This window comes from Dermacentor variabilis, chromosome 5, assembly GCF_050947875.1.
Source record: "Dermacentor variabilis isolate Ectoservices chromosome 5, ASM5094787v1, whole genome shotgun sequence".
NCBI classification, from domain to species: Eukaryota; Metazoa; Arthropoda; class Arachnida; order Ixodida; family Ixodidae; genus Dermacentor; species Dermacentor variabilis.
Window position 1 is genome coordinate 175871495 of NC_134572.1, and position 27179 is coordinate 175898673.

Genomic DNA, 27179 nt, shown 5'->3' on the forward strand with positions numbered 1-27179 from the left:
TTGCTTAGCATCATCATTGCTATTTTCTTGTGTCGTCTTCAGTGCACTGGTATTCAGAAACATAACATTGCTTTAAAACACACAGCTCTACAGCAAGCGATAAAGTCGAACTAGTTCATTTCGAAATAATAAATTTGTTTCATTTAGGCATTTATATTCAAAGGCAGTGCTGCTTTTTCTTACAGTGCAGAGCTATCAATTTCAGTAAGCCTCCCTTTTAACGAAGCCATGCACGGGGACAAAAATAAACCTTGTTATAAACGGCCTCCCGTTAAGCGCAGAGGCCTTAAATCTACCACAGTAATGCAACCATTGCACTACAACAGCGTGGGCAATACAAGAGATTTTAAAAAATTTAGAATAAATAAGCGTGTTCGATAAGGATGAAATGGCAGCATTTTAATTTGGAGCAAGAAAACCGCGGTTAGCCTTCAGAGTACGTTTGGGCCATGAAGCAGCAGGCAACCTCAGAAACATTTCGCGCAGTTCAGAACAGTTTTGTTCTGCTGCCACTACACTGCACTATGTTTTTAGGCAAGCGAAAAATAACTAGTGTCTCTCAAAGGGAGTTGTTTCTGGGCAAATGCGGTGTGTTTTGCGTACATTTTTAAATCGCCATGTAAAGCACGCACCAAAGAGAGAGTAGGACATACACAATGTGTTTCTGTGTGTTGTGTTTTATGGGATGTGTTTGCCCTTCATATTGCCAAAAAGAATTAATAGTGAACTCGCGTCTATAGGTCGAAGGTAGTTCGCGAAATTGCTCTTCTGCTAGATTGTTTTGTTAACCACGGTCACCGAATACAATACGGACATTTCCCCCGTCCGCGGCAAGAGCGATACCTTCGGTAAGGGTGCACAACAGAAAATTGCCTTCGGGGTTCACGCTGACAACCTTGTGTACGCACTCCTACAGCTTGTCGGAGGTGCGCCGTCCATCCGATGGCTCTCGGACATGTACTCAACAAAACGCTGATTCCACGAAGCTGTTAGTAATGTTTGGCGTACGGTTTTCTTTATCGTTTGACTATTGGTGCATCTGACTGGTTCCCACCGCACCCCAACTCGCTGTACAGCGATGCGGAGCCCTCTCGAGAGTTCAGAAAGAGAATGACTGCACCAGCCGAAGGTACTAGCTGGTCCCGGAGCAATCGTAGTAAGCACGTGATCCAGTTTCTGTCAGATCTCGGCCGCGCTTCCAGGTTGAAGGTGGGAGCGCCTCTGAACACTCTGAACTGGGGTGGGTTGCTCTGAGTTAACAAGGCAAATGTGTTCAGAGCGATCGATTTCGACCAGCTGAATGTAAACACACTTTGGAGCGCTCTAACGAGACCAGTAGAATGTGCGATGTCTGGTTTTGAGATGTATGGTTTTCTGCAAAGCAATGCTCAAAATTTTTTTCTCGTTTCAGGCTACGAGAAACGCTTGCAGCATGCTCTCGTGGTATGACATTTTAGTAGTCTTAATGATGCTTCATTCCATAAGTGTGTTCCAGAAGAAACTGTACGGATGTGGTCTTTCTGGAATCTCACACTTCTTCAATTTCGCATTACTTCTTGGGCATGAAAAGTCGCCAATCAGTTTTTACGTCCGCCTTGGTACAGGTTGTAGATGGCCGCTCCTTTGCATTTTGGTCTTTGGTGTCCTTGATGTCAAGGGATGATGGCGGCACCTTGTCCGGCGAACGTCTCGTGAAAAATTGCATGAAATGCCTGAAATTAGTCAAGCTACCGCTTGTCGCTCCGCACCAGTAGACACGTATGCGCTTTTAATGGCAGGAAAGGCTCCTCAAATCGGTCCAAATTTCATGGCCGTACCTCTTTTTCAATGTCCTCGAGAATGCCGACGGCGGGATGTCAAGTCTCAAGGCAACTTTAGATTTTATTTGGTCACCATTCTTAATGCGAAGCGTTATGGGGATTTACGACTGGGTTTCGTGCACGGAGTGCCGAATACTGTGGTTTACTATTGACCGACAAAATAGCGCCATTACCTGCAACTGTACTCTAAAAAATCCAAGTCAATCATTTCATAAACTGCAAGACCTCAGGATATAACGTTATCTGATATGCATTTCTTAAGCAATTCATGGAATCTTTTCACGGAGTAACTCAGGATATGCAACTGCTGCCTTGAATTTTTTAATGTGTTATGTTTGGACAATTCCATTCTTGGGTCAACTGTGGCGCGCAGCACGTGCTAACGGGAATGGGCCCATTCATTACCAATCCTCGAGAATGTCTAACTGCTACATAAGGAGTACACAGAATGGCTAAATGTATTACGATATCTGTAGCGATTGTGCGCGTTCGCAGTATCTTCTGCATTTCGAAAAGTATAGATTGCCCTGAAATTTACGACAATGAAGGCATATAAAGCGTAATAAATAAAGCTGCAAGAATGTGTAAATCCACAAGCTCTAGGATCAGACAAATCCATGTACTTTCCATCATTCCCATGGTGGCTGAACGACTGCAGGGCCAGAATTACCTCTAATAATTATTGCAGGAAACTTTAGGCTGCGCTTCTCCTGATTAACACGAAAAAAGCAAACACTCTCTCGACTTACTTGAGTGTAGCGATTACTTACTTGAAGCGCACGCTTCCGGTCTTGTCGACGGGGGCTTGCCACAGCAAGTTGACGGCACGCTTTTTCTTCTTGCTCTTGTGCGTGGCCCCGGAGCAATCGTGCATCGGCTTGTAGTTCGCGCCGGGCAGGAAGCGGCCAACGTCGTTACCCTGCTCGTCCAAAGCTTTCACCAAGAAGCCCTTGAAGTGCGAGCTCTTGGCGAAAAGGGTTACTGCAGCGTTCGTGAAAGAAGCAATAGCTGTCAGGTTCATCTGTGCAGCTGTGATCGATATCTGATTGCTGAACATTAACAGCAAATAAGATCTTTGACTTTACCAGCATTGATCAGATTGCAATAATCGCTCCTGCATTAACGTCCCGGTATTTTTTACCAAATGAAACAGTGCCGGTTATCTCCAAGAAAGCCCGGTCCTTAATCGATAATTTTATACCAATGTGTATCTATTACAGAACTCAGAGATTAGTATGGCTCGGCAGTTTATTTATCAACTGTGCAGTGGAGAAGTTGTACTTACGAGCGCAATGACAGTTCTTTGGTTAATCGGTTCAATTAACATTGGCTCAGTAGGAGCGAAGCCTCTCTAACTTTAACCATGCAAGCTCCGTGCTGTTCTCGCGTAATTTAAGGAGACATCGTTAAGGCTACCTTGCCGCAGAAAATCTGGTGTTGGCGTTGGCGGCACCGTCCGTTAGCGAAAAATCATCCCGACCACGCAGTACCTTAGAGTGGCACATAGGCGTTACTGAACTAATTGACTTTCTCAAAGTAAAATGCGTCAGAAAATTAGCAAAGTACGACCAACCAACAGACATGATAGCGTTGGATTACAATTTCAATAAACGAGAAAACATAATTCTGTTACGCGGAAGCTCAAACACAAACCTATTTTCCGGCTGCCGTTTGAAGTTTGGCGCGGCTGTGCACAGCCTCTGGGATCGGCCCACGCAAGAGGCTGCGTTTCTACCAGAACGCTCGCCTTCGTGCATAGCGTTGGCCGCCAGCGTTTCCCAGTAAACATTACGGTTACATAAGCTGCAGTTGCCCGGAAGCGTGAGAAGCAGACAGGGATCTTTGAATGCTATCGGCAATCCAGTTTTAAAGGCGAAGCTTAAACGTCCTCCAATTTTTTGCCTTTACAATGAATTAGTTTACAATCTCTAATTTCGTTCTGCACTCTCTTTTACGTTAGCAAAGTTTATGCTTTCATGCATGTTTTCATTAACCTTCTATGTCTTTCGCTTGCGTAACACTCAACTGGTTGAGCGTATAGACACGCAGGTTGATGATATTGGGACACTTTTTTGTTCAGACTGTTTCGTTTATTTTAACAGGAGTCACTGTGGAAAGGTTGAGGCAGCCAGTACGTTGAATACTCCCTTTCTCTTCGTAATGCTGCGGTAATAATAAAAATAAAGCTGTGTTGGTTTCACGCTCCCCATACATGAAGCCTTTGTTTGCCTTCTGTTACGTAATTAATTTCATAATCGCAATTACTCATATCCGGTACATTAAAAACTTTTGAAATGTTCTTTGTTAATTTTTGTTTAACGCTAAGCTCTGAAGCATGCCAAATGTCTGTGTCCTTGTAATTTATGAAACAATGGCGCTTCTTTTCATTATTGCCTAACTTTTAGTTCTAGGGGACACCGGGGACACCTACTCCTAGGCAACATTATTTCTAATGACAGCCTTATGCAAACCGTTATTTAAAACACTTCAGTACCAGTGCTAATGATAGGACGAGTGCTCGAATCCATTCTGAATCCACATATCAAAAAGTGCAATAAGCTGTTTTAGCTAATATATTAATTAACTCTTGCGTAATCATGTCACATGACTAGTTTTCTTGCTTTGTTCTCTGAGGCCTTTTTATGCCAGTTTTTTTCTACTATCTTCTAATGCTGTACATTTTATGTGGAATTAAGTGGCTGGGTGAATGATAATCTTTCTCGTTAATAAATCTTCCTCCACTTAGTGGGTTCTCGCAAAACTGCTCGGCAGAAATAGGCCTACGTGATATCACGACGACAGCTCTAATAAACCTAGCGAATGAGCTTTCGCTAAACAAGATAGAGTGATCAAGAAAGGCACTATTCTGTTTTAAGGGCTATGACACAACTTGATCTCTCATTGGTAAGGAATACAACGCACAACTCTTGATCTTTGGAATAGTAAGATGCCTCATTTTGCCTTAGCCATGCAGATGCATTGTGGCAAATATTAATGAACGTATCTAGACGTAATGCACGAATGTCTAATTTTTAGTTTCATAAAAGAAAAAGAAGTTTACTTGGTTCAAGAAAAAAATTATTGTATTCTGATGTGTGCCACCAGAAAATTTTTACTACGATCATTGAAAAGCTAATTTGCTGTCTAAAAACAGGCCACCTCACTTGTTTCGTCAACGCTGCCATTATTGACTTTGTATTGGTGAACGTCTTTTGTAAAAGGAAATTTAGCACGTAGTATCATTACGAGGCAGATAAGTACTGAGCTTGAAAAATGAAGTTTTTCTTTTTTTGGGAATTCCTTGATGCTAGAATTTTGTACTGCTGGTCCTATAAGTGGCAACTAAAATATATAAAAGCTTTTTTTATCACGAGGACGTATAAACTACAGATACAGCAACCCAATCTAAGTATCAGCGCACCGTGCTCTTCATTTACACCTTCTTCAAACTGCATGCTAGAATGTACATGCAAACATCTAGGTTGATAATTTGTTTCTGTACTACGTCCTATATGAAGAAAGAAGTTTATAGTGTTAAGTTTAAAGGCCACTAAATATTCATAACACACCTGAGCTGTAGGAGTGTACAAGCTATCAAACACTGACGTAGAATGAGCCATTTAAGATACTGATGCTGAAATTTCTGGTTTCATGTAACGTGCAAGTCAGTTTTTAAACAGTGTTTTGTTCTTCAGATACCGAGGCGCCTGCATTTCTGCTGTTTAGCTACTACGTAACAAGGTGACAAAAATAAGCGTCAAATTGGTTTCGTTTTGTGGAATATTAATCGAAAACTGCATTCGCAGCTCTTTAGGGAAGGAGGTTGTCTGTTACTGGGCCAAGTGAAGGCGAAAACTTTATTTGCGACTATTCCATCTAAAACATAGAACCAATGACACGATCGTGATTTGACTGATGTCAGGGTAGCCTTAGCTCTTCCGAATTTTTTTATAGTTAGTGATTTTTCAAAGGTTCCTTGGTTGTTCTGTTATCTTCGGCGGCCCCAAAAAATGTGTGGTTTTACGTGCCAAAACCAGGATATGATTACGATGCATGGGGTACTGCTGGACTCCGGAAACTCGACCACCTGGGGCTGCCTAACGTGTACCTAAATTTAAGAACGCAGGTGTTTTCGCATTTAGTTCACATCGAAATGCGACAGCCGTGGCCGGGATGCAATTCCGCGACCTCCTCTTTAGCAGCCCAGCACCATAGCCACTAAGCACCCACGGCGGTATGTCTTCGGCGGTAAGGAAAAACACAAGAGTAAAAGGTGGACGATTTTTGCTAATGGTTCTATTCCTCGGTGTTCTTGCTTGACGTCTAAGACACCACTCCAACTTTTGTTCCTCGGCATCTTCGTTGGATTTCCTTTTCGTCCGTTTCAAAGCTAGTGTAACTTTTTCTCACAGGTTTTTCTGAACTAGCTGTGAGCAGAGGCTGTCAAAATGCATGACGTTACAAAGGGCCATTGAAGAAAGTCTAATGCGGCGTCGGCAATTGTCTTTCGTTGCGGCATCCGCTTCCCGCCTATACCAAACTGGCACACATGGTAACAAGGAGCTGTTCTGCCTTCTCAATAGCTAATCTTGCGAACTAGCTTACGTTATTTAGCCTTTAATTTAGAGTACCCATGGAGCCAGTAGCTTGCTCTAACAAGCCAAAAAGAAACGCGGTAATGCTTTCACCATTATTATTTCAAGTGGTACGAAGTGGTCGCATGTCGTGCATCATATTTGGTAAAAGAAAATATGTGAATACGGCTCCAAATGGAACATAGTCGGTGCTTCATTCTGAGTATTATAAAGGCTGTCCTTCGGGTATCCTTCAGTCCTCACCTGCGAAGGATTCGTTAGCTTTGAACGTCGCCTTCTCCTGCACCAGCCGATAGGGGGAGTCACTGCCGTTGAGCTGCCTGGCTCCGTTGTGGAACGGCATCATGTCATCACACGTGACTTCCGGGGCTCCGTCCGGGTAAGCTAAAGTCGCACTAAGTACAGACGTCAGCAACAATAGTGCTGTAGTCCACCATACCTCTCGTAGGCGCATGCTGATTTGCATTCACAGACCTGCAAGTGCAATGCACATAACATTGTTTTAATATTTCTGTCTGACGTTACGGGGTGCATATTTGACAATGCTAAATTGAACTTTGAAATTATTCTTTCCCAAATCTCTGAAGAAACATGGAATAATAGTCTGACACAGATTAAACGACGTGTCTGGCCGTATGAATGAATGTCAAGACGCATCAAGTGTTCAACCAGACATATCAACGTACGCTTCTCCTTAGTATGGATACAGCTCCTATTAACAGGCCGCCGCAAGCAATACACTGTGTTTGCTCCGTTAAATGTCTCCCTCGAGGTTTATCGTGAAAATCTTTTTTTTTTAGTTTGGGTAATAGTTGTACTGATCATTTAGGGCATCCGGTGAACTAAACTAGCTAGAGAGATATTGGACTAGTGTGATGTCCTTCAGACAGCACTCTTTCACGCTGGTAGCATTTGTTATATGGGTGCCAAGCCTGATTTGATTAATGTTATATGTGATAGTGATACGAACACTCTTGAGCAAAACTTGATGATGTGTGAGCTGTGGTCAATGTAATGCGTAATTTTCTTGTAGAAAAGACGGAAAGAATTTATAACATCGGTAAGCACACTGCTTCTGTTACCTTTTTTTGCATTCTAAGCGCAATTTGTTGCACTACCTTTCTGCTACATCTTCAGTTACTGCTACATATGGTCGCGCAACTCGTTACGCTACTCGACTTCCCCCCATAACAGATGATCGAGCTAGCCGGAGTGGTTGCGAAAACATCACGATGCATTGCTAGCGCGTGACCTCTATCACCGTCATGACGTCATGACCAGCACGTCTTGGCGAATGGAATCGAAACTGATACGCGAAAAAACTGTAATAGCAAACCATCTAGCTCACTTTGAAGATTTCGAGCATATTTTCTAAGGTTTTGAAGTCCAGGGCCTCCAATGAAAAACAAACAAACAAAGGAATTAAAGGAAGGAAATTTGACGTCAGGGCTCCGTTAACCATTGGTACATTCAGTTGAGCAGCGTTCTCGACAGGTATGTACCGAGGGCACAGTAATAAACAATGAAAGTACGCTCAAGAAGATAATTGTTGAGGCAATAACCTTATTATGCAGTTATGCTGCAAGCGTACTTGCAGCATAACCGCATAATAATGTCGAAGAGATATGCTCCACTACACTTTATGATGTCCAGCATAAATATGCTCCATCGTAGTTTTCATGTCTATAAGTTTGGCAACGCAGTGTAAATCCAAGAACCTAATAATCACGTTGTCGCTACTTTCATTTGTGATGCGAGACACACTGCGCCTGATTTCTGGCTACTGATTGCACAGTTTTAGTCGAATTCTTTTATGTATCGTCACGCTAGCACGGTTGCGTGAGTAAGGCTAAAATTCCACAAAGAGACACCTGAATAACAATATCCTGAAAAAAAAAGCGCTATGCCGAATACTTTACAAGCGAAACGCGACGCTGTTGCCAAAGACGGCAAATAAGAGCACTCAAGCGTTCAGCTGCAAATTTATTTTGTTATAGATTCTTGCAACACTTATCATAGTCCATCCAGAAGAGTAAGAAGCACTAAATGAAAAACTCCAACAAACACTTACACCAAGGAGAACAAAGGGGAAATTACTTGTGCTTAATGAATGAAATAAAGAAACGATAAATTAATGGAAATGAAAGTATATGAAAAAACAACTTGCCGCAGATGGTGGACGATCCTTCAACCTTCGATAGCGAGTAAACGCAAGCCCACAACTGAGGTTGTGGTTGCGAAGGTTGTGTGATCGTTCCCCACCTGCGGCAAGTTGGGGATGCAAATTAGAACCTAGAACACGAAGCACACGAACATCCTTAAGAAAAAACATATATTCATTAAACGAACACACCCTGTGCACAATAGGTGATGTCGTCATGCCTTTCGTCCGACCAAAACCAATAATATTCAAATCGAGCAGAAATGAAGAGACAGCGTTCCAACGAAGTTGTTCTCTGTCTATGACTTCGGGGTCCAAGCTGTGCCACCGCTCTGCTTTTTCTAATGATCTATACTACACTACAGCGGCAAATACTTTCAATTTCTATCGCGGTCAGCCTCGATAAAGCTCTTGGTGTCAAAGGTGCCTCTATCTCGTCATTGGTGTAACAACTATGCTGCTCAGCGCTGAAAAAGAAAATGAAAGGCGTGGAGCCGAATGTCAAGCAAAGGGGAGGCATAATTATAGTTGATCGTTATGACAAAAAGAACTCTATTAGACATTTAGCATCTTTAAGCTATTTGCTACAAAAGAAATTTTTTTAACATAACATTAACGACGACGCGATGGCAACAAAGCCATAAATTCATGACATATGCACCCGAGCCCAATGGCACGGCGACGACGATAAACTTATCAGACCGACGGTGCACCGGAGTAAATGACGAGAGAAGCGTTCCGCGCTTTTGTCGCATTTTCAAGATCGCGACGACGGGGTCATTATGGACAACCACGGCAAGGGCGATGGCGAACATGGGCCAGCCTTTACAGAGCAGCCAACTGTTGCCCAGCAGGGGCTCGGCTAGCTGCGGGCTACTCTTTCGCGCTGTGGTTTGCCCAGCAGCCGGGTCGTAAACCACTACTAAACGACACAAAATACCGCTGCAAAAAGTTCTCAAGGCACACAGATAACCAAGGGCTCAAGCAGTGAGAATTGCGATGCGGCGTCGAACGTAATCTAACGGAACACAGGAAGTTCATGGATCGCACGAGAATGGGTAAGCGAAGCAGCACTGCTGGCCTGGCAGCTCCCTCGGAGCATCCTTAGCAAACAGTGCCAGTGAATCGAGTCTGCCAAAAACGTTCTGTCGCTAACGCTCCCGCCTCGCCTGTACCTGCGCGGACGAGAAAACTGTCGGGAAGGAATTGAGCAACGACCAAGGGCGTCAACGAGCTCGATTAGTTTCGCAGGCTGAGCCCAAACTGCGCCGAAGACGCATACAAGAATACCGAATGAGGTCCGCCAGCAACTAGAGGGCCGGACGAGGAGAAGGAGCCGCCGGATCCGCCGGTCGCTGGGCTCCTTGGGGAACGCGGCGCGAGACGCCGAGAGGGCCGCGTTGCCGCTCGCCAGGAGCTGAAAAATTCACGACCGGCTTCGATGCATTATTAAATAGGCGGAGCCATGTGCGCGTGGTAACGCCGCTTCCTGCACGGTGCCGAGCGAAGGCATTGTGCTCTCGTTGGAGCGCTGTTGACCGAGTCGGTGAGGGCCCCTCTCTCCTAGCCGATCCAGCGGGATTGCGCGCTTCGGGACAACGAATGTTGTCTCGCGCAGGGAGCTATTGCTTAAGCTGGCAGCCGTTCAGTGCGATGTATTCAAATTGAGAGATGCGACAAAGCGCTTCTCTCGAGTGTCCTTAAATATTCAGAATTTCTAGGCCAAGCGTCGGTGATTTAATGCTTACTTAGCCTGTCGCCTCGAGGGCCAAACATCCTCCCCGAAAGAAACTGAGCCGAGAGAACGTGGGTCGAGACCTCGCCAACGTGCGTGGCTCCTGTTGTGCTCGTTGGACACATTTTCGAGCACGCATAGATGGGACGCATATAATTACATTGTCGCCTAAACACACACACAAATTAATGGAAATGAAAGTGGATGGAAAAACAACTGGCTGCAGGTGGGATACGAACCCACGTCTAAGCATCACGCGGGCGATGCTCTTGCCAAATAAGCTACCGCCTGCGGCGTTTTCCCATCCACTTTCTGCGGTATTTATATTCTACTACTCCCTCCAACTAACCCTGGGAGTGGTATTCAGCGACACCACTCTCGAACCTACGCCGCGTATGTGGAACATCCTTTCGGCCACAGACGTCATGATTACTTGATCGATTTGGGTGACGGAAACTGGTCAATAAACCCAAATATGCTACCTGAACGCATCAACGTTGCACGACTCGAGACCCTCGTAACGTAATGAACGCGAAGAAAGGGAACCGAGGGGCCCGATTTTTATTAATCATATCATAAGCAGCCAATGAGCAGACACCAGGGAGAATATAGGGGAAATTACTGGCACTTACTAATTCAATTAAAGAAATGATAAATTAACGGAAATGAAAGTGAATGAAAAAAACAACTGGCCGCAGGTGGAAAAAAAGGATTGCATCCGCAATCCCTTTATAACATGTTATATATGATGCATGATAGTAATCGCGCTACTTTCGAGAACAATCAAGTATGCCAGTGCAAAAATTGCGATAGTACTGCGAAAGTTAACGAAATACTCACACATGCACATAAAATAATACTTAAAGGAATATTCTTTCGACAAGCGCTATGCTCGAACTGTTGCTCGTGCATATAGATAAGCAACCGCAACAGACATGTGCTCTACGGATCAACTGTAATTAACCCGGCGAAACAATGCACTGTCCACACCTGCATGCAGTACCGAGATAGAACACTGGTGCACAAGGCTGCACAACGTTAACAAAGCGGCCAAACATAGACGATCTGAAATATTTTATAAGTGCTGCCCAATATTGTTGTCGGATCGGACGTGCTAGAAATTGCTCGGTTGCCGCGATAATGTTCAGGATATGCGACGGAAGGCTGTTATTTTCACCTGTACAATCAAAGCATCAAATAATATTACGCTTCACGCACTAGTAATGTTACTGTCCAGATGAGAGAAAAAAAAAGCGATACAAAGAGACGTACAATGTTACATATAGCGAATAAACGCTAGCCCACAACTCAGGTTGCTTTGTAGCTACGTTCGTGGGGGTACCCGCGCTTTCGTTTGTACCAGATGGCAAAGTGTTAAACTTGGAGGCAAAAGGATAGACAGTTGGGCGAGTTGGTACGGTAACATGATTTTGGCTTCTAGCACGAAGTGAAACACAGACACAGAAAGGAGCAGACAGGACTAACTAAATTTTTATTATTAAAACCTGTATGCTCCTTTCTGTGTCCGTTTTTCACTTCACGCTAGAAGCCAAAATCATGTTAAACTTGGAGCTTAGGTAAGACTCGCTGGCTTCGCGATCGTGACGACAAAGAAAGCCCTATACAAGTACATTCGAGTTCAGTTTTTCAAAGGAATGTCTCGGTAAGCGAAAATGTTTAATATAACGAACGATTAGGAAGCGTTCTAACATGTGATCTGTGGTTATTGAAGCATATTCTAAACGATGTTTCCGTTTTGCCGATATATTGCTTTCTGCATACAGGGCATCGGAGCATGTATATTACGTTGCAATTATCACAACTGAATGAGCCGTGAATTTTTAAGGTGAAATCTAAAAACGTGCTGGTGACGTTCTATGTGGATTGCATATGAATGTGCACATTGCTACGGGCTTTGCTTCTAGGAGCACACTCTTGGAATCACTTACTTTTTACGATGTCTGCATGTCGCGGAGATCCTTAGACCGTCGGTACACAACGCGAGGTTGTTTCGCAGAAAATGTTGCTGCGATGTTGCCTTTGGGTCAGAATATTATGGAGATGTTTCAATAGAGAAAACTCGTTTGGTGCACATGCTGAGTATGTAAGCGCAAGGTTAGTCTAGACAGGTCTGTCGGGCATGCTGTTGCCTCTAAGAGTGTCGGATCGGTTCAATTGATCGGCCGTGTTTATGCCATCATCAATATACCTGATGAGTAGATTCTTTCGGGAAGGGCATGACTACACAATATTTTCTTTGTGATTTTTATTGTGCGTGGGTGACCATTTATTAACTTGCAATGTGCTGTCTCTATTTTACACCGTCATACTTCATTGAGTGTTGTCAGCAGCGTGATTACTATTATGTATAGCATGTTAAAAAGGGATTCGATTCAGAATGCATGCACTTCTTACTTTGAGAAAGGCTGGTCCAACAGCCGGAACGTATATATATATATATATATATATATATATATATATATATATATATATATATATATATATATATATATATATATATATATATATATATATATATATATATATTTTCATCATATCTCATCTTATCTATATATACCGTCATCATCTTCCCTGTTCTTAGACTTCTTCGCGCATGAGCGGGGGCGTCGCCTTTTTTGAGAATAAACAGCGCTGGACAATTTGGTTGGTCTCGGTATTATAAAGTGGTGGAGGTGCGGGGTCTCGGTATCATAATATCTATATGTATTTTTAGAAAATACACATTTTTTACAAGAAGGTTGCAAACGCAGCGAACGAGACGTTTTGGCGGAGGAGTGCCGAGGCGAGGTGGACGTACTTATGTTGAATTCCAATGGCGGAGTCGGAGCAGCCGATGGACTCCGCGAGTGAGCACTCGACTCTGGCGTAGAGCAACGCCTCCAGATCCGCGAGTGGAACAAAACCTGCGCCGCCGGAGCAAGGCGGAAGCGGAAGTTCTGTTCCCGAGCTACCCAGGATACCTTGCGTGTTGTCATTTACTTCCGCTGTTTGCTCCCAGCACCGCCGCACCGGTCACTTGTCGCTTCAGCGCCGTTCACCTGTTGTTTTTTTAAAAGTGCGGAATGGATATCTCGCCAAGCGTGCAGCAGCTTTTGCTTCCTCGCGAGTCGCGACCGGTGGCGCCTCCCAGCAGACAAACGTGGTAAAGGAAATACGTCACGCAGAGTTCCTGTCCACTTCGTCGATTTTGGCGGAGCATCTTTTTCTGCTCGACGAAGTGACTCCCGCTCTGAATCCCCTCCGACTCTCTAATTGGAACACCTTACTCCCGCCCTTATTCTGCCATTGGAACAAACTTGCTCCGAAACTAGCAGAAAAACTTGCTCCGACTCCGCCACTGGAATTCAACATTAATAACGTGAGCTTCAGAAGAATTATTAGCGAAAAATAATGTCAAATAACTTTTTTTCGGTGCCTTAGGGGTGGTTGTTTAGAGGGCTAAATTGAAGACCGTAACATTTCAATGCACCCTCATTAAAAAAAAGTTGAAAGTCGCACCAAATTCGAGATGTTTATCATCGAATTTCAACGCTAAATCCAGGGATTGTCGAAGCGGCCAGTGGCGAGTAGCGCGAGGAGGTTGGAAACCCAACGTCTCGGCCAGTCGCGGCCACAACACGTGATGCTTTGCCTTGCAAGCGTGTGAGGCTATCATGCCGATATCGCCCTGATGTGTCGTCGAAATCATACCAGACCAGAATTTCATTTCTCTTATGTCGTCGTAATTGGGAGGCCGCGTTAATTCTTTTAATTTAATGTGCCATGAACCATTGTTTAAGGGGGTATTAGCCATGCATTGTCTTAAGTAATGGACGCATCGAATAACAGAGGTTATACGAGAATGTGTGTGCGTACCTACGGTCAGGATGACCACCGATCAGGACAATAAATAAGTTAGTACCTTTGTTCAAAATTCTATGTCACCTCTGTGTCGTGCGCTAAACAGCTTCGCTTGTCATACACCTTCACAGACTGGAATGACTCATGACTTTTCGTATTCGCGGCATTTTGTTCTCTTTTTTTCGGCAAAAGCAACCAGACAAAGTTTAACGGGAAAAGAATGCTTGAATCTCAGGTTATTTGAGGCGCTGTGCAACTTCATAATTGACATGTTAGAGATTCAGAGATTCAAGCAATAATTAAAAGGTTGACCAAATACAAATAATTAAATAATTATTATTTAGTGATTAAAAAAATTGCAGTCGGAAGTGCATACCGCTAGCGCTAATATGTAGTTTGTATGATTTCTTTAGAGCTCTTTGTTCTTTTCCTTTTTTTATATCTTAGTCCAAGTTAGCTGGGACACCCGGTATACGAACGAGAAGTCGAAGGGAATGGAGGGGCTCGTTTTTTTGTTGCTCAGAACCATATGAAGCTATCCAAAATAACGAGACCAGGAAAAGTCAGGGGAACTTATTCGATGTAATTTAAATGCAGAGATGGATGACGATGTTTTAGGATTCTAATGGCGCAGCAGCCGTGCCGGCTATAATGCACCAAGTACATTTTCTCGAAGTAGTTTATTTGTTAAAAGTTGGCAAACGGGTGCAAATGGCCAAGTAAAAATATAAGAGCATGAAATGTGCTACAATTCCTGCAGGGTTCCTGTGGCTTTAAAATAGTTAAATGTATCGTCATATGACACAAGTGGTTCATTGCTCAATAAGTGCATGGGATGGAAAGGGATTCTTCTGTACGTAAAATTTCTTTTTAAATATCTTTGCCTCCATTTTTCTAAACCGGGACATGCTACTAAAATGTGTAGCACGTTTAAAACTTCACCGCAGTGTTGGCATTTTGTTTATTGTTTATCAGGTAAGCCTTGTGGGACCCATTGTTAAGCCGCATCATAAAATTTTTCTCTGTGGCGACAGCTGCGCCATTCTTGTAAAAAAGGTTTCATGCAATCAAGCTTGTTACGTTCTTGCTTATCCCAAAGTTGCTGCCAATGTTTTACGACTGCTGTTTTTGATGTGCCTCTATAATAAGGTACTCAAATAGGGTACTTTAGGGTATTCAAATAGCTAAATAAATAACTAAATAAATAAATAAATAAATAATATCTCCGAGGTACGCCAACATCAAATAGTTTCAGATCCTTGGTGCCGGCTGCCATAAGATATGGTTTTTCGTTCCCGGGGATTCCTACATGACTCGGAACCCAGTAGAAAGGGACGTTTAAAGCTCTCTTGTGACATTTCTTGTATTGAGTTTGTATTTTCCTTAGTAGACTATTTCTAGATGGTACTCTAGGTGCGAGAGCTTGGAGAGAGCTCGAGGAGCCACTAAATACGTCAGATGAGTCATTTTCTTCATTCAGGATGTCTTCAAGAGCTGACGAGATGGCATAGAGTTCTGCAGTAAACAGAGTAGCCTGACTTGGAAGTCTCAATTGTTTTGTAAATTGATTTGATGTGACTGCAGTGCCACATTAGCATTAGTTTTTGATCCATCTGTAAGATATTTCATGCTGATGCTATTTCAAAATATTCTCTTAATAAAGGCTCTCTTGGTGAAAACTGTTTTCTGTTTTTTGTTAACAAGAAGTCGCATTGTGCATGCTTCATCCCCCGAGAAGCAAAAGATAGTTCATCTTGCAAGAATTGTTTACCTAGCTCGTAACACAGGTCTGCATTGAGTTTTCGGTATCTGTGAAAACGTAAGGAATGACTGCCGGTTTGTCGCTAAAATGTGTCTGAAAGCGCGTGGTTGTATATAGCAGTCTACAAGGATGCGTTGAACAGGGTAGTACCCTCATCATGTACGTGTTTCCAAGAAGTAGCCTCTGTGTTCCAAAGACAACTGGTTGGTTTCTGGATACAAGCTTCGTATGGGAGACGTACGGAACGGGCCAGAACACAGGCGTAGTGGAAGATGATGCACTAGGCCAAGAACTTCTAATGCAGACTTTCGAGCTGAGCCATACAAAAATCCGTAGTCCAGTTGTGACCAGACAACTGCATTGTATATGCCAAGCAGACATATTCTATCTGAACCCCATGATCGCTGGGATAGGAGCTTTATTAGATTTATGGGTTTGAGAGATTTCTGTTTTGCATACGCGATGCGCGCTTTGAAGTTGGGCTTCTAGTCAAAGAGAACATCAAGAAATTTCTGTTCATTATTTACTGTGATTTTTTGTCCTTTAATATGTAATGTTGGGTCCGGTGCGAGACTTCGGTATTGACTGAAAGGTACGCATATTGTTTTTTCCTGGCAAAATTTAAAACCAGTTTCACTTGCCCAACACACTATAGAGTTTACGCCCAGCTGGAGTTGGCGCTCGCTGGTAACCGTATTACAAGAGGAGTAACAAAGCTGTAAGTCATCGACATATGAAGAATACATAAAGGAAGACGGAATAACTAAAATTATGGAGTTGAGCTTAACTAACATAGCGCAATACTTGACACTCTACCTTGCGGCACTCCATTATTCTGTATAAAACAGACAAAGTCGCTCCAAACATCACCTGAAAAATTCGGTCCTCCAGATAGCTTTTGATTATACCAAGTATGTGCCCTTTTATTACGTATCTGTGCAAGTCCATAAACACTCCATGTGTTCCCGTCATATCATGTGCTTTCGATAAGTCAAAGAAAACGCAGACGCAATGTTGCTTTTGGACGAAAGATTCACGGATTCTCGCTTCTAATCTGACTAATTGGTCGATTGTACGGCGATTGGCTCTAAAGCCACAGTGGTACTGATCAAGTAGCCCGTTACTTTCCAAGAGTGCACAAGCCGTTTGTTAACCATTTTTTTAAATGCTTTTCCTAAACAGCTGGTTAAAGTAATCGGACGATAACTGTTCGGGCCAGAACATTCCTTTTCAGGTTTTAGAAGGGGTATAACTATCACCTTCTTCCATGCTTTTGGAGAATAGCCTTCAGTCCACAACCTGTAGAAGAGGTGCAGGATTGTGTCAAGCGTGGTCGTGTGTAGGTATCGCAGCATTTCATAGCGCATGTTGTCCGGACCTGCTGAAATGATCCTAAACTGATCGCATCGAAGAGTTCAGTTTTTGTAAAAGGACAGTTATATGGCTCAGTACTATTTAGTGATATTCCAAGATTTTTCTTTTCTGTAGTGCACTTTACCTTTAGAAATTCAGGAGTGTAGTGAGGATTACTCGAAATTGTAGCAAAGTGCTCGCCAAGTATATCTGCTTTTCCTTTAGGATCCGTCTTCTCGTCAAATATAGGCTGTGTATTCTGTATGAAAACCGTCAGTTTTTTCACTTTTTCCCGGACTAATTTCTGTCCAGTTCAGTAGAGACCACGCAAAGTTTTGTTTCCTACGAGTTCTATCCCATACGTCCTCCCACCACGGTTTTAATCTACGTGGAGGCTTCCATTGTAAAAGCGGTATGGAGTTTTCAGCTGCTTCTAAAATTTGTTTAGTTATCACATCACATAGGTGGCATCTTCAATCCCTCTTTCAGAGATTTCAAAAATGAAAAAGAAAGGACGCCAGTCTGCTTTACCCAGCTTCCATTTTTGGCATTGTTGGAGGCACATCAGTCGGTTTAAGTACTATACGGTAGTGGTCACTGCCACGCGGGTTTTCCATTACGTCCCAAGAACAAAACATAGCAAGTGACGGCGTGATGCAAGAGAGGTTATTGCTTGAAGTAGATTGTGTTTTTGCAATAAAATATGTTGGCTTTCCATCGTTAAAAAGTATACATTGCAGTTATCTAAAACTTCTACCATTTTCCCCCTCTCGTCGGTGTGGCTACTGCCCCGCATGTTGTTATAAGCGTTAAAATCACCGAATAAAAGAAAGAGGTTCTGGAAGTTCCTTTGCAAGATTTTCCAGCTCGTTTCATGTGATATTCTTACCTGGTAAGTACAGGGGACATACTGTTATTAACCTTTACCGCAACAGCTTCTAAATTGGTGTTAAGCATCATTTTGCGCACTCCGACACCTTGAGTAAACACTATAGCGACTCCACCAGATGAGACTGAAGACTGCTCCCTATCTTTGCGAAAGATGTCATATGGACGCAGAGGTTGTTTATGGGAACCTTTCAAATCACTTTCTTGCAAACACGTAACAGGAGCCTCAGCATCCTCGAAAAGATCATAAATGTCATCAATATTAGTTGTTAAACCACGGCAGTTCCACTGCACAATAGTAGCCATATTTGATGATGTGGAATATTAAGTACTTCACGAAGAAATGCTATGTAAAGTCACAAATATGACATGGTAAATGAGCGAAAAGCTTGCGAAAATCCCTTTCAGGCCAGGTCCCCTTTGGAGGAGCATTGACAGGAAGTCTACCCCCTTTCTGTTTTCCAGGGGGAATGACCGAATCTTTAGTTTGCCTACCAGATGTAGGCTCTTCTTTTTATCCGTCTCCTGCGGACACTTCCATCATATCATCGCCCTTCGGGCATTCATCGTTGCTGGTGCTCGGTGAAGGTGCCGTTTCCTTAAAGAGAAACGGTCCTTCGGCACCGACGTTGAGACCTTTGTGGCCTCTACCGCGTGCTGGCTGCCGCCAGCCCCAGAATTAGCCTCTGGGCCTCTTTGGAGAGGGGTGCGACGAGCATCTGGTTTTTTGTCTGGGTGAAGGCCGGAGCGCTGACACCTGGTCCAGCAGCTCCACCTGGGTTCGAACTGACACCTTCGGCAGCGCGCGCCCTCTGCGGGCAGCCTGTGCGTAAGTGCCTCTATCGACAAACGCGACTCTCTTTTGGCTTCTCTGCATGATATGTTCTCCCGTACCTTCAATGCAATCAGATCTTTTTCTTTCTTCCACTCAGGACAAGATCTGAAAAAAAGCCGCATGCTGACACCCCGCAGTTTGCGCAGCAAAACTCGTTTGCGCACGTTTCATCACCGTAGTCTGTTTGTCCGCATTTAGCACAAGTTGCTCTTCCGCGACATGATTGGGATGCGTGCCCGTATTTTTGACGCCGAGAGCACCTGTGGGGATCGGGTAAATATCGGTCTCACTCTAAGGTACAGGTAAAGCGTCCTTAACGGCATTTAGAAGCGTTATAGCGTTTAAGGTCAGCACAACGTGCTTGGCTGAAATTTCATTGTCCTGTTTTTTTCTAAATCTTTTTCTTCTTTCAGCAAGAACACCCTGCCCAGTCAAAAAATCCGTCAATACGTTTATGACGGGACGACAGCATTTCTATGTGCAACGACAAGATTCTTGTTTGCAACGTTAGAATTCCTGTTTGCAGCCTTCCGACACCGATAGCAGTGCTGTTTGCAACAACAGCATTCCTGTTTCCTCCCTTCTGTCACCGACAGCAATGCTCTTTGCAACGATAGGATGCCTGCGTGCAGCCTTCCGACACCGTCAGTATTGCTGTTTGCACGACTGATTAGCAGATAGCACTGACGGGGCGTCAATATGGCGGTTGCGATTAGATTGGTACTGCAACATACGCGTCGCCGAGGCGACGCATATTAGCTCATGCACACGTTTATGAAGGCATGAGGTGACATCAAACCCCAGGTATTCGATGAATTGTAACCTCATGAAGGATCGATGCTAGAGGACTTGCATTGTGAGTCAGAAATGAAGAAGGGAAGACGTCACGATTGGTTGCTGAGGCGTCGTGCTCTTATGCTCATTCCGGCCTTGTTTGTAAACGCTTAATACAGTCGTACACGCATGTCCTGCTTTATGGCAATGACGAGTCTACGCGTGTATGCGCATACCACAAAACTTGCTTCGTCAGTTGGCTTGCATGCGGGCGCACTTCGGAAGATTGAAGCTGTGCGGCAACTATATGCGATCGAGGACTGGTCGAGACTGTATCATATGCGCGTGCAGTCGATGTTAGGGGAAGCGTATCAATGTTTCGTTCCGTGCAAAACCATCACCATAGTGAGATTGTATTATCAATGTATTATGGCTGTGGGCATTTTAGGAGTTCTGTATCTGAGATTACACCCTTAGCGTAGTTCAGTTTACGATGTGGGGAGACATACACAATGTTGTCGCCGATTTTCTCAAGTTTCGTAATCTGTCTGCTATGCTCAGCCGTCATAACTTCGAGCAGGATGCCTCCAGAATGAATTGTTTTTGCTTTGTAAGTCTGATTAATACACTCGTTTAGTTCTTTGGCAATGAGGAAGCGGAACAAACTCGAATTTTTTGTTAAGTTTCAGATGTGATGACAAAAAACTTTGTAAAGCTATCACTGGGTTTAGTGAAGTTTATTGCCTTGGTCCGGTGCCTTTTCGGCCTCCGATCAGGTTTTGCTGAACAGAGGGCTTTATTCATGAAAATGCGTACAGGTTAGGCAGCTAAGCTGGCCGCTCACCACTGAGCCCAACACGGGAGTTCATTAAAAACCACTAGCCATACGTAACTGCTATAACCATATGACCATGGCCAAGGAACTCCATGCCCACATGGTTAACCCTAGCCGCCTGGAAACTTGGAAATGAAATAAAGTAAATAGGAGACAGGAAAGAGAATAATGTGAGGGAAAGATAAATATTTGAGAGTGGGACAGGAAAAGGTGACTGCCGATTTTCGACAGGTGGGTCAGTCTGGAGGTGCCGCCTATGTGAAGTGGAGGCCGAAGAGGTGTGTTGCCTCAAAGGTCCAGACACCCGGCATCGGCTCAACCCCCATTATGCCCCTTTCCCAAGACATGGCTCGTGCCCTTGTGCACCACGTACCCTCGTGTTCTCGGATACGTGGTGTCGCAACACACCAAACGCCAGCTGACGCAGACGCCCTTGCGGGGAAATGCAGAGATTAGAAGTTCCTTTATGAATTTATACCTTTTTGGGGAGGGAAATATCTTCTGTCTTACGGCCTGAGGTTGCAAAAATCAATTCGAGTAAACATTCAAGGTATATGTAATGACCACATATGTCGTCCTTTTTGGGACGCCGCTTTTCTGTTTAGATGAATTATACTAAACTATTCATAACATAGGCATTCAGGGGAATTATTTTGATCATGAACAAACTTTTACTTAAAGTTGGGCACTCACTTCTTGAAGCAGACAAACAGCATGGAGAGGTGCTCAAACATACGAAATTCCAATTACGTTTGTTGCAACCTTTTCGGCAGGTTGTTACTTGGCCAACACAAATATACTGGCGAATTCTAAAGATTGATGTTTATTTGATTAAGCCATCATATGAGGCGAACTCCAATGCTCTCCCACTGTGGCTTCGCACAGTCGCTGACATGAAATTAAAATGCATTTGATATCAATATTCTTGAGCACCAGTTGTCCAAACCAAACAAAAACACTAAGAATTCACAATTTTGTTCGTTTAAATGCTCGTTTCTTTGTTTAGTCTGACCATTCGTCGTGCACGCTCACAATATAGACAGTACCAAAGCAAACAAGAAAGTCAGCCCAAATATTCTACATTATGCTAATGGTTGTTAGGACTAAGAGTAGCAAGGAACTGTTCTTATTTGTGAGTTCTAATTGCGCTTAAAGAGTTCAATAATATTTGATTTAATTGGTAGCATGGCTGCTGAGAGCATGGAGGTTATTCATAGATTTGCCGACAATATTTTTTACGCGCACCGCTAGCAAATGAGTTCGTCCAAAGCATTCGGACAGACTTCGGTGCAAATGGCCTTCAGGAATGCCTACGATGTCGCCATTATCTCGCATTGCTCGGCGGTGCTTACAGAGCGGCAATCGCCCGCTACGGTTTTATCATGTGCTTCCATTTGTTATCTGCTTTCATGGAAAAAAGGTTGGTGCCCTGTAAAGTGTCATGTGCTGATATTTCAACGTCGAAAGATAGCAAGATAAGGGTAATCGATATGAACACACGATAGTATATGCTTCACACGATACGGTAAGTCATTTCATTCCAGGGTAACCGGGTAAAGTCGATCGTACGCACCGTCAGAATGCAACTTAGGAAACTAAATCACCGAACTATTGTTTGAAGTTCAATATTCCACCCTTATTGATGTGCCATTAATTGGACGATGGCAGACAATTAGCATTGCGGTATTATTGGTTTTGAATACGGCGGTCCTATTACTACGTGCAAATATTTTCTTGTTTGAGTCCATTTATAACACTATCATCATCATCATAATCATCATCATAATCATCATCAGCATCCTATTTTATGTCCACTGCAGGACGAAGGCCTCTCCCTGCGATCTGCAATTACCCCTGTCCCGCGCCAACCGATCCCAACTATCACCCGCAAATTTCCTAATTTCGTCACACCACCTAGTCTTCTGCCGTCCTCTACCGCACTTCCCTTCTCTTGGTACCCATTCTGTCACCCTAATGGTCCAACGGTTATCTAATCTGCGCATTACATTACCTGCCCAGCGCCATTTCCTTCTCTTAATGTCAGAATATCATCTATACCCGTTCGCTCTCTGATCCAAATTGCTCTCTTTCTGTCTCTTAAATTATGCCTAGACTTCTTTGCTCCATCGCTCCTTGCGCGGTCCTTAACTTGTTCTAAAGCTTCTTTGTCAGTCTCCAAGTCTCTGCCCCGTATGTCAGCACAGCTAAAATGCACCGACTGTATACCTTCCTTTTCAATGATAACACTAAACTTTCAGTCAGGAGCTCACGATGTCTGCCGTAGGCGATCCAACCCATTTTTATTCTTCTGTGAATTTCCTTCTCATGGTCCGGGTTCCCTGTGGTTAGTTGACCTAGGTAAACGTACTCCTTCACGGACTCTAGAGGCTGACTTGCAATCTTGTACTCTTGCCCGGTTGTTCCTCATTATCTTTGTTTTCTGCATATTAATCTTCAACCCCACTCTTACACTCTCCCTGTTAAGGTGCTCAATCATTTGTTGTAACTCGTCTGCAGTGTTGCTGAATATAACAATGTCGTCGGCAAACCGAAGGGTGCTGATGTAAGCGCCGTTGATCCTTACTCCTGAACCTTCCCAGTTTAATAGCTTGCATGCATCTTCCAAGCACGCTTCTTCCAATATTTAATAGGCAGCTGCTTCGCAGTCGTATGTACAAGGGAAGAAACTAACCACAAATAACAAAAAATACATGCTTCACATTTGTTAGCAAAGCTCCCGAATGAGAGGCCGAACCTGTTGTATTTTCTGTTTTTTGTTGTCGTCGTTTTTCTTTTTTAGCTTTGAGTTAATTAGTCCTGATTGAACGAGCTGCCACCGAACACTCGACTTTAGAAGCTGCTTTGTGAGTTCGACTGTCTTTGAAGGAGTACTAACACATTTTCTACAGTTCATTTTATCTGTTGAAGGAAAATATTCGACCTAGAAACCCTGCATAATATACTGGCAAGTTTCAAGCCATCCAAGGTAATTTTCCATAAGAGCTTTACTTAAAGAACTTTGGGCATTCATTGTGCTACTCTCTTCGATTTCAGCCGCAAAGACAAGCACCATCTGTGGTCGCATTGTGACGCCTGGGCTATCGGCCGATGTCCATGCAGGCGCTACTCGTATCGAACGCCACCTCCTTCGTTCGTCGGCCTACGAGGCTGTGAAAACACTTGTGTTGCTTGAGGGCGGCTTCCCTTTGTGAACTGCTTTGACCTCGGTGTGCCCTCCGCGTGCATGTGCAAACTCACCGCGTCATTCTTTCCTCCCTTTCTCGCTCTCTCTCAATTTCACATTCCCCTCTCCCATCCCACAGCGTAGGTTCTCCAACCAAACGCATTTCTGGTTAAATTCCTCTCGTCTCCCTGTCTTTCCTCGTCCGCCTTCTCCTCTACGAGCCCGTTTCTGTTTCGTTTCACATAAGAATTACGTGTTAGCAAGACATCGCGACATTTCGACTACCGAGCAAGCTGGGCGAACTCGGAAACCTCGTGAGGTGCTACTCCCACGAGACCAATTTCGGTGACGTTATATCACGACACCTACAGGTCAGGAAATGCGGAACACCGTGATAGAACAGCTAGGGCAGTAAATTCTCTTGCACGCTCTAATGTTTGCTGGTATTTTTCATCGTTCCTAGGCCGACGAACTTCATTCAATGCAAAAAGTGAAAAGCCGAAATTGTCAGATTTTTTTAGAGGACGAAAACTCGTGACTTTCACAACGACAAAGTCCTCAAGTGGAGAAAACTTATTATTTCTTGCTCAGTGGCAAGCTACCAAGCCTCATGTGTAAATGACCACGTATATAAACATATGTGCATAAACATATGCCTCCTGTACTCCTTGATTACGTAATGTCTCTATGACTGATGGTAGTTCTACGGAATCGGATGCATATTCATAATTTATAAAACCCATATAGAGAGGATGACTGCACTCTGCAAATTTCTCGATTACCTGATTGATGAGATGAATGTGATTCATTGGAGAGTGTCCCTTCCTGAAGCCAGTCTGTTCTCTTGTTTGACTGAAGTGTTGCCTTTATTCTATTGGAAATTATCTTGGTGAATATCTAATACACTATTTAAAGTAAGCTAATGGGCCTGTTATTTCGCAGTACTTTAGCGTCTCCCCTATTGATAATTAGAATCTTAATTAACTCTGTCTTAATTAACACTGCCACAAATAACTTAACGCCTATTGTCGTGGGTTACACTCCAACCAAAAGCCGTGAGTTCGACTTCAATCACTTTTGGTGCCATTGAATTTTGATGCCATTGAATTTCGAAGAACGAGAGCTTAAATTAACTCTACGCAATTATTTGTGCCTTAACTAGCTGCGTTCTGATTAACAGCAATGGTTTTGAATTCAATTCCCAGGCTGCGGTTTCGAATCTCTGAATTAACCCTAATAACTGTGCCTTAATTACGTTGGCATTTATTAACACGAAAAGTCGTGGGTTCGACTCCCGACAATGCTCGCGAGTTTTGGTGCCACATTTTGGTGGGACACAATTTCGGCGCCATAACGCCGGACATCGGATTTTTCGACCCATGAGCCATCTAAGGCTTTCGCCTTAAATAGTAGACATCATGATAAGGAACAGGAAGACAGCGCTGTAGATTAGAGAGCAAACGGGAATAATCGATATTAGAGGTTAATTTAAGAGAAAGAAATTGACATGGGAAAGCCACGTCGGACGCAGGGCAGATAAGCGGTGATTTGCTGAGTTACTCAATGGGCGCCAAGGGGAGGGAGCCGTAGTGGAGGACGACAGAGAAACCCCCTGGGTCGTTCCTACCTCTATCTCGTGTGCGTATTTTAGCGCTATAAGTCACGAATATTTCCAGCTCATACGCTACTCCATTCTCATTTCAATCTCGGGAAGCTCAACCTGCTGATAGCTTCCAAAGCGCAACCTGCCTACCCAGCAACATGCGTTTGTATTTTTCTTCCTTTCTTGTTTGTAGATGTCATATCAAGTGAAGCTGCTATGCAAAGCAAGACAGCTGCGAATATAGTTGGCGACTAGGAGCGCCCGATTCGCGCAGTTTTACACCTTGCTAAAACCTTATCCAGCGCGTTGAACCTTAACGGTGGTTCAAGCATCTAAAAGCAAATGATTTTGCAAGGAATAGCGTGCATGCATGGCGGAAGGCAGGTGCGTTTTTTTATATCGATATCGTAGTACCATATGATAATATAACATGTTTTTATTGTTTCATCTTTTCTTGAATGAAACAACCATGAACGTCTTTTTGTATCTTATATTTTTCTTTTCTTCTCTATTTTCTGTTCTTTTTCGTCTTTTTTTTTACAGCTTACACCTACAGAGTAGTAATTCGGGCGGCTAGGTCTCTTATGCCAGGAAACCGAGTGGCTCCCAGGGGATAGGGACAGACATAGTAACGGCAACACAGAAATTGTACTGTATATATTTTAAAGCGAAAGCTTTACTGGCCGCGAACTTGCGATTTCGCCGTGGCTGTGCTCCGAGGAGGCACATGACGTCACACCGCGTTCCTCGTCGTTGTTTTCGCCTCCGCTCGATTCGCCAGCTGCGTCACATGCTTGATAACATGTCGGAGGATTGAAAAGGAGAGCTCGCGTGCGCCGCAACCACAGCTGAGACGGCAGTATGGAGGGCGAGAATTCTGATAAGCAGGAGCAGGCCTGGAATCGACATCGGAATGAGATGAAGAGGAAACGAATCGCCCAGGAAACACACGAACAGCGCGCCGAACGACTGGCTAAACGCCGCAACATAGCTAGACAACCAGACTAACCTGGACTTGCAATTAAGATTAACCAAGGCTAACCATGCTATGCCTATAGCTTTCGCTACGTATGTCCTGGCATAGCCGAGCTAAGCCACTGCCATTTATTTTCGTTTGCCTGTCTCTCCTTGCGTTATAAGGTTTCTCAGTTTTCCAGTTTTACGCAGTAGAATGCCGTTGAGTTAACTGCTCAACTATCTTTTGCAAAACCTATCAGATTGCATTATTTAGAATTTGGGAACTTTACAAGAGTCAGGATGGGATAGGATCGCGTACCGCTCGAGGTTACTCACCCGTGTTAAGTTGGCGTTAGATCTCGACGGAGGCGCAGTTTCGTAGCTCCTTTTCCAGGCGATGAGATCCGTGTTTCACTTCGTCCTTCACGTACGGAAGCCTTTAGGTGCAACACATCGCTGCTATATATCCAGTCGCATATATCTCAGTGCTTGCCTCTGAGGACGAGTGGCCAACTGAACACTATCGGACGTCTTATCTCCGCTAAGTGCGCCAAGCACGCGATTAGGTTTAGCAAACGGACACATACGCGAACGCTTGTTACTTTATCAGTTCCACAGATATCATTCCGCATATCTTCTCGGGCGTGACGACAAGCCATACTTTCTAGTGATCACCGGCTATAGGCGCCGTTCGACTTTGAAACCTTCCATTTTCGGAGTCCATGGCGAATCTCTGTCAAGCTTAGACAGCTAAGCATGCATGGCGAAATTGTTGACCTTGATTTCTTGGGGTAGCATTGGGACACATGATTTCCC

The 27179-nt window shown here is 43.9% G+C and overlaps 1 protein-coding gene across 2 annotated transcripts in view; it reads right to left on the reverse strand.

Annotated features, from left to right (window-relative positions):
• Nucleotides 1–26875, reverse strand: part of LOC142582040 (putative defense protein 2) — a 33667-nt gene extending 6792 nt beyond the window's left edge. The window contains exons 1-4 of one of the 2 annotated variants that reach the window (XM_075691459.1): nucleotides 26700–26875; nucleotides 8583–8677; nucleotides 6659–6889; nucleotides 2591–2801 (exon numbers count right to left, since the gene is read on the reverse strand). In XM_075691459.1, coding sequence (XP_075547574.1) covers nucleotides 2591–2801; nucleotides 6659–6881 — 434 coding nt within the window. In that variant the 5' untranslated portion in view covers nucleotides 6882–6889; nucleotides 8583–8677; nucleotides 26700–26875. The remainder of the gene's footprint in view (nucleotides 1–2590; nucleotides 2802–6658; nucleotides 6890–8582; nucleotides 8678–26699) is intronic. The other variant, XM_075691458.1, reaches the window with a different exon arrangement.
• Between the last annotated feature and the right edge of the window lie 304 nt (nucleotides 26876–27179).